At 38.1% G+C, this 13,394-nt stretch overlaps 1 protein-coding gene across 8 annotated transcripts in view; it reads left to right on the top strand.

The window, feature by feature from the left end:
- The window catches only part of gramd1a (GRAM domain containing 1A), a 33,664-nt gene extending 20,516 nt beyond the window's left edge, over positions 1–13,148 (top strand). For 5 of the 8 annotated variants that reach the window (XM_079625866.1, XM_079625871.1, XM_079625868.1 and 2 more), the window contains 12 exons: positions 904–1,171; positions 2,494–2,656; positions 2,774–2,917; positions 3,307–3,354; positions 5,533–5,654; positions 7,050–7,192; positions 7,282–7,385; positions 7,463–7,690; positions 8,749–8,830; positions 9,864–9,971; positions 10,049–10,169; positions 11,273–13,148. In XM_079625866.1, the coding sequence (XP_079481992.1) occupies positions 904–1,171; positions 2,494–2,656; positions 2,774–2,917; positions 3,307–3,354; positions 5,533–5,654; positions 7,050–7,192; positions 7,282–7,385; positions 7,463–7,690; positions 8,749–8,830; positions 9,864–9,971; positions 10,049–10,169; positions 11,273–11,368 (1,627 nt within the window). In that variant the 3' untranslated portion in view covers positions 11,369–13,148. The remainder of the gene's footprint in view (positions 1–903; positions 1,172–2,493; positions 2,657–2,773; positions 2,918–3,306; positions 3,355–5,532; positions 5,655–7,049; positions 7,193–7,281; positions 7,386–7,462; positions 7,691–8,748; positions 8,831–9,863; positions 9,972–10,048; positions 10,170–11,272) is intronic. The other 3 variants (XM_079625867.1, XM_079625869.1, XM_079625873.1) reach the window with 1 other exon arrangement.
- Positions 13,149–13,394: the final 246 nt, after the last annotated feature.

The following is a 13,394-nucleotide window of genomic DNA, read 5'->3' as shown; positions in this document are numbered from 1 at the left end:
ATGGTCATATGAAACAAAACAAAAAAAGCTTTTTGGCAGCAAACCCACCAGATGTGTTTGGTGCTAAACAGGGATAAAAAGTACCCCATGCCTACGGTTAAATATACTGCTGGATCTTTAATGTTGTGGGCCTATTTTTTTTGCTGGATGTCCTGGACTTCTTGTTCAGATACATGGTGTCATGGATTCTAGCAAATACCAACAGATAAAAAATCAAAACCTGACTGCCTCTGTTAGAAATCTTATAATGGGTCATGGTTAGATCTTCCATCAGGACAACAATCCAAAACAAACATCAAAATCAACACAAAAATGTGTCACGGACCACAAAAGGAAGCTTCAGCCATGAACATCCCAGGCCCTGACCTGAACCCCATAGAAGATGAGTGGGCTGAACTGAAGAGAAGAAGCACCAACATGGATCTGGGAATCTGCAGGATCTGGAGAGATTCTGCATGGAGGAATGGTCTCTGATCTCGTCAGGTGTTCTCCAAACTCATCGGGCATAGGAGAAAACTCAGAGCTGTTATCTTGGCAAAAGGAGGTTGCAAAAAGGCAACAATTAATAAAAGGGTGCCAATAATTATGGCCAACGTGTTTTGGAGAAAAAACATTTATTTTTCCCTCACTTTCAATTAATTTACTTCAATAAAAGGGTGGAGTTTTTAAACTTTTGAATGAAAGATCAAAAGGATAAACAATGCAGAATTATTTTTACAGCCATCTTTGATCATATGTACCAGGGGTGACATGCCAATAATTCTGACCACAACTTTATGTAGACATTTTTGCAGCTTGGCTTCCATAAATAATCAGGGTATTCTGTACATTAGACTGTCTAGTAGCAGAAAATGTCCCCTTTAACAAGCCTGACACTTGCGTCTGATTGTCCCTGTGCTGTAGGCCAGGTGAGGAGTCGGTCTCCGTCACTGACCTGCTGGATCTGGGATCAGTGCCGGTGGCTCTGGTGGGCTCCTCTCCACCCTCGTCTGCCTCAATTCTTCCCTGTGCTTCAGGATCTTCTCCTCCATCCTCCTCTTCCTCTTCCTCCCAGCCTGTGGAGGTCCCATCTACTCGGATAGGTTCCACCGTCGAACCTGAGCCCAGTCCAACCGGCTCCCAGAGCTCACTAACCCCCACCACAAACACTGGAACTGCCCTGTCCTCAACCGTAAGTGTCAGGCTACTGTGAAATACCAGCGAGCTTTGTTATGCTCAAAGAACATTACAACGGAAAATGTATACACAAAAGGTTGCAAAAATCCATTGATGCACTGTGATGCATAAATATTTTAGAAATATGCTGTTTGTGTGCATAGTATGCTACTTAGTTTGTGAGTGAATCATTGAGCGTCACTTATTTTTTTATTAATCTGTTAACAAATCAGTCTTAATGAGTGTGTTTACATGCATGTTCTTAAACCGATTATGCTTAATAAACCGACAACGCGCGTGGTCATGTAATTGCGTTTAACCTTTTTCCTTTATCAGCATAAGGTCATAAACGGCCTAATAATAAACCTATCGACAAAGCTAAGATTTGTTTCCCCTTACTCTGATTTTGCCCGGCATTTAAACAGCTGAACCTTCGTTCTGTCTGCTTATTTAAATGCGCATGTGTGATGTGACAGGAAAGCGTCCTTCTACAGCAGATTTAAGGGCATCCTGCCACAGCAAGGGTAGGGGAGAAAAAATATATAAACTTTTTCTTGACTCAAGAAATGTAAAAAATACGTTCTCATCTAGTGCTGCCAAAGGACAAGTGGTATAGTTCTAGAAACGTCCAAAATGAGAGGAGAGCGAGTCTGCAAGTTTCCTACTGATATTTTGAAATACTCTGGCGTTTTAATGCTTTATTTACGGTGTATGATTGACGGCACCACCAGGAAATGACCTGTTTTTTTAACGCAGTCTTGTAAATGCGGTTTAATTGCATTGGGAGGTTGTTGATTTGACATGTAAACCGGTAAATCTGGTTATTTCAATAAACTGATTTTTGGTAGTCAGCATATTGGTGTGCATGTAAACGTGCTTAAAGATAATTAGTAAATCTGTTTAAATTTTAATTTTTAAATTAAATAATTAATGAAAAGTCATAGAAATTTATAATCATAATAGAATTGAATCATTATCAGAAAAAAAATATTTACACCCATGATCATTTAATTCAGGTTTTATTGTGAAGTATTGCCTATACCTATATGACTTTGGTAGTTTAGTATTATTTATATACTATTATAGTATTTATAAAATTTTTGTTTTTGTTGTTTAAAAATGTCTATTTAGTAGGGGTGTAACAATACATTGATATGGATAGATCAAATGACTAATGATACAATGTAAATAAATGATACATATGTGTGTATATATATATATGTGTATACTTTTTATTTATTTCAATTAATGAAACCATTTGTATTGGTTTAATTTTAACAATAACAACACTTGTTTGAGAGTGTTTGTTTATTCTCTTCCTTTCTCTTCTTTTTATAGATCTTTGAAGAAGGTGGGGACAGCCAATCAGAATCAGCCATTCAGTCACTTCAGTCCCCTCTCACTGTCCCCCACAGCCTGGGAAACCTCTCCTCATTGGATATGACCAATGATGAGGATCTCCCAACTGACCCCAGCAATTCCTCTGACACTCAGGAAGAGAGTGAGTGAGAGAATTGACCTCAGATTAAAAAAAAGATTTGAAACCATTCTCTGTACAGAGTAGATACAGTATGTGTTAAGTAGATATGGTTCATTTGAGCACTTTTACTCTCCACAGGTGAGGTGGAGTCTTTCTGTCCAGACCTCAACGGCCGACTGCATATCAACACGGTTGTTCGCATGAGCGTGGACAAGCTCTACGACCTTCTGTTCTTGGACACTCACTTCATACAGCACCTCTTCTCACAACGTCACTTCACTGGTCAGTTTACTTCTTTTTTTTTTGTAGCTGAGTTTTCCATTCTTGCTACTTCTATATACTTTTATTTTCTAAATTGAATCACTACAGTACAGTATTTCATTTTAAATACAAAAATGGGGTAAAAAGACTAGGAATAAAATGAACGGTTAATCTAAATTATAAAGTATTAAATAAATATAAAAAATGTAAATAGGAATGATATTAATTATATTAAAATATTTTGAATTAGTTTGATTTATTGTGTCTTTTTTATATGTTTCCTAATCAGAAAACATTTCTGCTATCTTTTGTGCTTTTACATCCCATATTATATTATTTTAACATTAAAAGGGTAGCTAGCTGGATTAGCTATTCTATATTTACCGACGTTCCCATTATTATGGTTACAGCAACTTCTCTGATTGGTGGGTCTCTCATCGGGAGTTCAGCGATTAAAGGTAGGGTAGGTAGTTTTCGGAGAGGCTACCAATAGCGAGCTAGCTTTGAAAGCATGAGATACCACGCCTCCTCCAAAACACATGAACCCATACAGCAGGGAGCCAACAAAAGCGTCACTAGACAGTGTTAAACTACCTCATTTATCAAAGCAGATAACATTGCAATAATAATAAACATAAACAACTTAAAGAGAACATAAACTTAAAAAAACATAAACTGCTGCAGATTCATTTAGGCGTTGGCAGTGTTGCCAGTGAAATGCATAAACGTCACGAGTTTTCATCTCTTCCAAAATACAGTAGTTATGGCGTGAAAGCAGCATAAGTTCATTGTTTTGGTTCAGGAGGAATTGTAAAAGGCGGTGACTGACGTCTGTCTAACTCTGCATAGCATTCAGTCATCGAACATTTTATGGTCCTACGCCTTCCACAGACGTTATATATACATATAAATACATTTAGACCTCTTAACGTAGTGATTGCTCTCAGGATGTGGAGAGACTTTTAACCAGGATAACACAAAATATCAGCCATATCACCCTGTAACCCAAGACTGGTTTCCCACTGAAGCTAAGCGGGGCTAAGCCTGGTTAGTACTTGGATGGGAGACCTCCTGAGAAAACCAGGTTGCTGCTGGAAGAGGTGTTAGTGAGGCCAGCAGGGGGCGCTCACCCTGTGGTCTGTGTGGGTCCTAACGCCCCAGTGTAGTGACGGGGACACTATACTGACAAAGACCGCCGTCCTTCGGATGAGACGTTAAACCGAGGTCCTGACTCTCTGTGGTCATTAAAAATCCCAGGATGTCTTTCGAAAGAGTAGGGGTGTAACCCCGGCATCCTGGCCAAATTTGCCCAGTGGCCACTGTCCATCATGGCCTCCTAATCATCCTCCTATATATACTGATTGGCTTCATCACGGTCTCCTCTCCACCAGTAAGCTGGTGTGTGGTGGGCGTTCTGGCGCAATATGGCTGCCGTCGCATCATCCAAGTGGATGCTCCACATTGGTGGTGGTTGAGGAGATCCCCCCTTCTATGTAAAGCGCTTTGAGTGTCCAGAAAGGCGCTATATAAATGTAATGAATTATTATTATTATTAAATGTTTTTGAACAAATCGCCTACCCTGCCTTTAAGCAAATTAAAAGGAAAATTCACACTTATAGATTCTGCATAAGCATATACGTATTATTGTTAAACAACCTTGTCTTTAAAATATTCTAACATGATGACACAGTGTCCTAAAACATAATGCGTGTTTAATTCTAAAGCATATCATGTTTAATTAATTAGTTTGTAGATTACCGGTAATAGAGTGGTGCAGATATGATGTCAGAAACCGAAAGTCTAATTGTAACTTGTTGTGTAAAATAGGCACGTCATAATATCGAAAAGTATAATCAAAACTAAATGAATGAAATGAACCAAAAGTATAGTCTAGTTATGTTTGCCACAGGCTTTATTTTACACATAAATCGAAAAACCCCCATTATTAAACCCCATAGAAAAATCTCAAAGGAATCGGGGATGAATTAGACGTCCGTGTTCTGACTTCATACCTGCAGCATTCTGTTGATTTCCCTGTGAAGATTGTGAATGCCATTTATTTTTCTTCCAGAACCCTACAGTAGTACTCAGTTGCCCTTTAGCATACTTTACTTATTGAAATACTGCCCCTTGTGGATTGGAGCTCCTGCTAGCATTTTATCTTTGACTGTGTTTATAATTATTCTATGCATGGCCGATTTGTTATTGCCTTTTCCTGCAGTTTTCAGATCCCACTTGTCCTCATTCCCCCATCCCCCCCTCCCTTTTTCTCTTTTCATGCTGTTTGTCATATAGGGGCCTTTGGAGCAGATAATGAGAACTCACTATTTGGTTACACTATGTTCTATTGCATAAAGTACCATGGTCTCATTCTTTTTTTCTCTCTTGTAACTTTATTTACTTCGTACAGCAAATAATGTCAAAAATATTTGTGATAGATCAAGAGATGATAGCCTCCCCACCACAGTGTGAGAATTGTGTTTTTCTCATGCTGAGCTCTTTGTCTATGTTGTCTGCATGGATAATTGCCCCCTTCTCTGTGCCCCTGCAAGTGCTCTGACTGTAATCACACATCATTCTTCCTCCCTCTTCTCTAACTGTTCTTTTTCTGCTCTCTTTCGTGTGATTGGTTCAGATCTCTCTGTGCACGAGTGGCAGCAGGACAGCAGCAGTGGGAACAGCAGTAGAGTTCTGAGTTACACCATCGCCATCAACAACCCGTTGGGCCCAAAAACCGCTCCTGTGGTGGAAACACAGGTGGGTCCACACAGCTCTTTTTTTTGTTTTTGTTTTGATCTCAACTGTTCTTCAGTCTCCCTCGTTTTTATTAAAGGGGCAGTTCCCCCAAAAGTTTAAAAGTCTGTCATCATTTACTCACCCACATGTTGCGTCAAACCTTTCTTTTTGCCAAACAAAAAAGAAGCTATTTAGAATTTTTGTACAATGAATGTCAGCAGGGTCAAATATTGGTTTGGACCCCATTGTATGAACAAAAATAGTTATTTTGTGTTCCACTATTGAAAGAAAATCATGCAGGTTTGAAACTGTGAGGGTGAGTAAATTATGACATAATTTTTATTTTTAGGTGAACACTGTCTTTACATTCCTTTAGATTTAAAAGAACATAGCCACAAAAATGTATACTATTAAAGTAAAATTTTAACCCTGAAATGTAATGTAATAGACTATTATAATTTTATATCATAGACTATTATGAACAAAATGCTTGCAGGTTAAATACAAGTTTAAGCTCTATTGACATCACAAAATTATTTCTGACTTTTGACAAAAGTTTTTATAGAGATGCAGTTACAATGGAAGTCTACGCACTAAGGCATCGCACTAAAATAAGTATTAAAATACACACTCATATCTGCAATATTTAAACATTATGGTCTGGTTTTACAGATAGGGCTTACATTAAGCCAGGATTAGGCCTTAGTTCAATTAGGAAACATTTAAAAAACTTTTATTAACATGCCTTAAAAAAAATTGCATCTTGAGACCAAACAATGGCACTGACATGTTTTAAGATATGCCAGTGCAAGTTACTTTCAGTTAAAACAGCTCAATAATGCATTTTAGTCTGGGACTATAGGCTTAAGCCTTGTCTGTGAAACCGGGGATATGTTAACATAAGACTAAAATCGCTTTCTAAACATGTGCAGTTATATTTCATATTCAAATCAGTTTTTTATTTTGGTGGAAAATCCCAGAAAGAGACCCTTTTTTTTGTTATTAAATCACAGCATTTGAGAATCGCTCTAAGCCATATCTCGGTTGCGGTTTTATTTCAATGAATTGTTCAGCCCTAGTTAATATTAGTTAATGTTGTGCCCTATTCACATGGGTAATTATAACTAGAAGTTCATCCATCTAGAACCGTAAACCCAACACTAAAACGATGTATCCACCTTTTCAGCTCATGCACACATAAACAGAAATGCTTAAGAAAAAAAACAAGCTTTTTTATTTATCTTTAATATCTTTTTTTATTGGTGCTTTTTAATATTCCCAAATATTAAAGACTTTAATGTAAGCATTAATGTAAACAGTTTTGTTTTTTTACAAATTGAGGGACAGAACCTTTCCTTTAATGATGGGTTAAGCAGATGGTAATGTCAGTTTGGTGTATTTTGTCATGTTGCGCAGACTCTCCACAAGAGCAGCTCCCGGGGGGAGTGTCATGTGGTGGACTCAGAGGTCATAACCTCAGGCATCCCCTACCAGGACTACTTCTACACTGTACACAGATACTGCCTCACCTCTGTCAACAAGCACAAAAGCCGCCTCAGGTACAACTTCCTGGCCATTGTAATGCACGTATTGTTATGCTTCAAATGCAAACACCGCTGAGGGACCCATTGTGTGTGTGTGTCTGCAGGGTCTCGTCTAATATCTGCTACAGGAAGCAACCGTGGAGTCTTGTGAAAGCTCTGATAGAGAAAAACACTTGGAGCGGCATTGAAGAGTATTACAGACACATGGGTAAGCAGGTTCTCATCTCGGTGTTAACCTTTAATGCGGCATTGGTGCTAAACATTATCCCCTGCATTCATTGTCAGAGACGGAGGTGTGTAAGCTGGAGACGCTGTTACAGTCGGAGGTTTCCGTGGTGAGCTCTGGGGAAGTGCCTTCCGCGGACTCCGCCAAGACGCCCCCCGGCCTGCGCAGACGCAAACGCAACTGTCCGAGACGAGCAGGAGAGCGGGAGAGAGAAAGGGAGGGAGCGGGAGGAGCCGGGGAGCGGGGCGACCGAGGAATTGGAGACGATCGCGAAAGGAGAGAAGCTGGTGAGTCAGTCGACAGAGGAGCATGAGCTGAATTTCATCAAGTCTGGTCTGTGAGTGCATGTTAAACACATGGACATCTAGTGGTGGAATGTGGAATTGCTTTTACTGGATTTACTGGAATTTTTCTATATTTATGCTGATTTGCATAGTTTTCAACCTCAGAAGTATGACTGAGAAAAAATATAATCCTAATAATATAAATAGATATGTTCCATCAAAACAACAGCTCTCTGGTTTAATGATTGAAAGTACGAAAAAAATTACTATTTACTATCTACAGTCCAATACTATCTTTGTAGATTTTTTTTTTAAATGTCATTTTAAAATGTAATGAAATAAAACTAATATTTTAAATAATAATGAATAATTCAAGTAATTTTTTTAATGAAGACAGCATAATATTAATATATTAAATGTACTGTTGCTCTTTAAAACAATTTGTTGTTATTATTATTATTAATAAATACAGTACAGCACTATTAATATTACTAGCAATATCTCTGTATTGATTGGTTTAATAATGATGTAATAGTAATTTAATGAAATATATATATATATATATAATAATATAATATATTTAGAACAGTGTAAGATTAACGTCTGTTTATGCTTTTACTGGAGTAAACAAGGATGTGAGTTTTCTGTATTTGCCAACCTAAATGAACCAAAGGAATTGCATAAATCCAAAATAAAATTAATATTATAAATAAATATTTACCTCTAAAATAACCGCTCTAATTATATAATTGTAGAATTTAATAAAATATAAATAATATTTTGAATAATAATAATGATTAAGAATTCATGATTTCCATCTTTGTTGTAGCTGATCACATGTCTGTTGTAGCTGATCACATGTCTGTTGTAGCTGATCACATGTCTGTTGTAGCTGATCACATGTCTGTTGTAGCTGATCACATGTCTGTTGTAGCTGATCACATGTCTGTTGTAGCTGATCACATGTCTGTTGTAGCTGATCACATGTCTGTTGTAGCTGATCACATGTCTGTTGTAGCTGATCACATGCCTGCTTAAAGAGTTATTTTGCTGTTCTCCAGGTGCTCAATATGTGAAACTGGGAGAGAGGTGGCGCGGCAACAACAGCAGCATCTCCACCATTCTGCTCATTGTGAGCTTCATGTGAGTGTTTTCATCTTTGGCATTCTGTAAAGATCATCGCCTCTGTGTGCATTTGTGTAATGTCAGCGTTAATGTGAGCCGCTGATGTCATCATACTCCCTTTAGATGAACAAAATTAAATCTGAGCTCATTGAGGCTGACAGGTTGTCATCACTGCAGTGGCAGCGTCTTTTCTGGTCATGAGGACTTTAAGCTCGGCTCTGATTTCTGAAGATTTGAATGTACCATATTAACTAACACGGTGGACAACGCATTTTGGTGATGTTTATTTTTAGGATCCATGTGAAGCCCATGAATTAATTTCATCACCCAACAATGAAAGATCTGTCATCTTTTACTCATCCTCATGTCATTTGAAACACATTTTCATCTGTGTAACACAAAAAGACATGTTAAGCAGAATTTTTTTGCTGCATTTTTTTCATACAATTCAAGCGGATAGGGACTGGGGCTTTAAAGCTCATTATTCAGTAAATATTCACTTAAATTAGTATATTTTTCACAGAAAGCTTTCATACGGCTTTGGAACACTTTAAACATAGCATACAAGTCATGTAGACAACTTTAATGGTCATTTTTAGTGCTTAACAGCTCCAGTCCCCATCCACTTTCATTGTATAAAAAGAGCAGCCTGGACATGCTGCTAAATATTTCCTTTTGCGTTCCACTAAAGAAAGAAAAAATCAATGTGACATGAAGGGTATGGTATTAGAAAAAATATTTGAGTAAACTTTCCCTATTAACACACTTTTCCGTGCATAGTAATATTACACCCCGTTTATAATAACACCAACATCCCCGGTGGAGTATCTCTCTCTCTGTGTCTCACTCCATTTCTGTTCCTCCCTTCTTTTGCATACTAATATCTCTTTGCTGTTCTCTTCTTTCTCGTCTCGCTTTCCTCGCTTCCTCCTGCGTAAAGGATCTGTGTCAGGTAGAGCCTCTGTCTTTGTGCTTCAAGGAAAACACATATTTTTCATGACACAAAAGGAGTACAGACGACTATATTTAAATGTCTTTTGTCTTCCTCCAGCCTGGTGGTTCTGGTGGCTCTGAACATGATGCTGTTCTACAAACTCTGGGCGCTCGAGCGGGCTGCACACACGCTCGAGACCTGGCACTCGTACTCTTTAACTGACAGGTATATTAAAACTAACCGAGTGGCTTACACACACAGTGCTTCTTGGCATGCTGATTCGGTAATCTCTCTGTCCGCAGCCCTCTGCCGCAGTCAGCAGGAGAGTGGGCGCAGGTACTGCAGCTCCAGAGGCAGTTCCACCAGGCCCAGTTGAACAAATGGCAGCAGATTTTACAGTCTTCTGTCACACTTCTGGATCAGGTGTGTTCCTGAGCTAAACTCAAGATGTTCAGCTCTTCATCAGGCATTCGAAATGTTGTATTTTCTGAAAAAATAAATTAGTATTAATAACATCAGGGTGTGAACATTTATATAACTTTTTCCGAGATTTTGTCTTGCATCTATACTAGTGATTCTCAACCACGGGTCCGGGGCACACTTTCTATTTGTGATTTCCAGACCTGGAAAAAACATTGAAATTAATCGAATATTAAAATGTCAAGAACATTTTTATAATGAATATAATTTGTTCTAATAATGACAAGCTCAAAAATATTTGATTAGGTCCAGATATTGTGTGTGTGTGTGTGTGTGAAATTATAATATTTTTAAATTTCCACTTACTAACCCTAATGACAAAGCTGCTAATTTTCCAGAATATTGTTTTTATGCGCATTTTGGGATATCACGTAAAAAACACTGGATGGAAATGCCAAGATGCGTATAAATTCTAAAAATGCATAAAAAAAACATGCACTCAAATGAGGCGGATATTTTTTTTTAAATCCGATAATAAGACATGCGCAAAAACTACAATGGAAACACATTTACTGAATAAATCCCTCAATAGGCAATTTCAGAATCTCATGTATAACCCTGTTAGAATATTTAGCTTATTGTCTTTATACTTGTGAATGTTTTGTTCTTTAGTGTTTAAAAAAGTTGGAGAAATATACATTTTAATGAAAGGTTATAAAAACAAACTTTAGTTCCTGCTGAAAAAAAGTATGTCTAAGCTGCCATGTCTCTCTGAAGTGCCCAAAACCCCTTTAAAAAAAGCAGACCTGCATGACCAGGTGTAGCCGGTCCTATTCGACCCGCTTGGAGTGGGATTTGAACCGGGGTCTCTGGTGTGGGAGGCGGGCATGCTGACAAGGAGGCTAAAGACTGCAGCCTCTAGCATCAGCTGACAGTGTGCCTCTTGACGCCAAGGCAGTGACACAGGCTGGGACAACAAACCAGTTTAGGCTTAGGGTATTAGGTTTTCTTTATGATAAATAATGTACAAAAAAGACGAGGGGCATTTATTATGAAAGTGAAAAGGGTTGATTTTGATTTCAAATGGTTTCCCCTCTCTAATGTAGATGAAACAGTCTCTGGAGAAGCTCCACGGAGGAATGATCCCACCAGAGGTGCAGCAGGAGTCTGATCCAGCACCCGACACACTGACGGATCAGTGAAGAGCATACGGTAACCCCTTCACACAACCGTTTACTGACTCCGGGCCCTGTGACGTAAATCATGGACAGGAGACGGTGCTCTACTCAGTGACATCAACGTTGGGATTGATATGGGTAGCTTTTAGGTTACCCAAGTGCCCCAGCAGCAGCTACAGGACTACAAACTAACTCAACTCTTCTATCAATCTGATTCTGAACACCATGAACTCTGGGACCGAAGCAATAACACACACGTACGGGAGCGTCTGTGACTTTCAGCTGTGCTGCATCTTGAGCCGCTTTGGTCCGTACTGAGTGTCTGAGGAAGCTCAGCGCGAGCTTGGAGAAAACTGCAATTCATCTTGGACCTTTTTTTTATTTTTGTTGAGAGATGCGTTTGAGATTTCAAAGAGGGAAGTGTCTTCCTCTTCTTTACGAGGTTTGAAATCAACCTCCAGTCTGCTCCGAGAGACTTCTTTTCACAACAAAACACATTTTTGTGTTTTCATGGAAGAGAAATTTCATTTTCTCTTCTGTTTTGTAATTGTTTTGATGATTTCAGAGCTGTTACTGAAACTTGTTGAAAGTGTGTCAGACCATTACAGTATTTATTTAATAGACTTGAATTACAGTCTAACATCATTGTGTTTCTGCTCAAACGAGGACCAATGTAGAAATGGGTGAAACGAGTGGTATGAATATGAATTTCCATTTTAGCAATAATCACGTGGAAAAATCGTAATGACAATTAGAAGTTAACGTACAAGTAAAATGTGCAGCTGTTAAGATAGAGTATCAGAGTGACGATTGTTTTTACACACTGTTACAATTTTAACCATAGCTTCTTTCTCCCCAATGTTTCAGTTATTATTTTTGTTTTAAATCCCTGTGTATTTATAACTTAGGGGTGAGAGGAGCTGTTTCATGTAGTCGAGGTGTCGGGAAACTTGTAGAGTTTCACTGGAATCAAACTTGAACTGTTCAGAGTTACTGTTAGCTCGAGCAGCTGAACACACACACACACACACAGATCAGAGGACTTCAGTCGTTCCTGGGACTGGACGTTTAGGACCAAGCAGAACTCAAGGTCAGGAGGAGTATGTGATGTACATTTCACTCAACACAGTGGGTGAATCTCACATAGAACATGTCCATGTGTTTCACCTCAAAATCAAAAGAAAAAAATAAGTCTATATACTTGTATATTTGCATTGTTACAATTTCCTGACAACCAAGCACGCCTCAATTACTGTGAAATGAAAATCATCCTGTCCAACTATTTTTATTTTTAGTTAATTTTTCTCAATTAAAATAAGCATTATTTAAAAGCAGTAAAACAAATACTGTCAAGTGGTATAAATAACAATAATATATAAATATATTAATAATCTTAGGTAATTGGACATTATGAATATATTGTCACAATGCAAAATATACATTTTTTCTATTGATTTTAATTTGAAATTCTTGACAGGCTTGGTGAGATTCACCTATGAGTTGATTTGTTTTTGTTTTCTCTTTCTCTCTCTCTCTGTTTTGATTATTTCATTTGGACGGTCTGTTACTGATGATTTTTTTGTCCTGCCCTTCAGCCTCAGTGATCTCTCCCTCCTCTGAGTGTGTTATCAGAGTGTGTGTCTGTATGTCTGTCTGCGGGCGCTGCTGTGCAAAGCCCTTGCTGAGTGATGAAAGCATGAGCTATTTATTCGGGTCAGGGAGGGAGAGAGCGAAGGTGGATGTATTGTATAGACACGATTGTAAAGATGACTTGTGACAGTCAGAAATGCATAATAAAATGCCCAAAAAAGTGAAAATTTGTGTGTTTTACTAATTGGAATATAATTTTCTTTTACCTGTGTGTGAATATACACGCACGCTTATGTCTGTGGTCGGTAAATGTTTTTTTTTTCTTCATGTCTATGAAAGATCTTATGCTCACCAAGACTGGATTTATTTAGATAAAATAGAGTAAAGCAGTCAATTTAATAAAACGAATACAAAAGTTAGAGAAAGAGATGTATATATAAAACAAAAGACCAGCTGTTTT

Source organism: Phoxinus phoxinus, assembly GCF_949152265.1.
Source record: "Phoxinus phoxinus genome assembly, chromosome: 10".
Taxonomy (NCBI): domain Eukaryota; kingdom Metazoa; phylum Chordata; class Actinopteri; order Cypriniformes; family Leuciscidae; genus Phoxinus; species Phoxinus phoxinus.
Note: the sequence above shows the minus strand (reverse complement) of the source record. Positions and strands in the feature narration are given on the sequence as shown.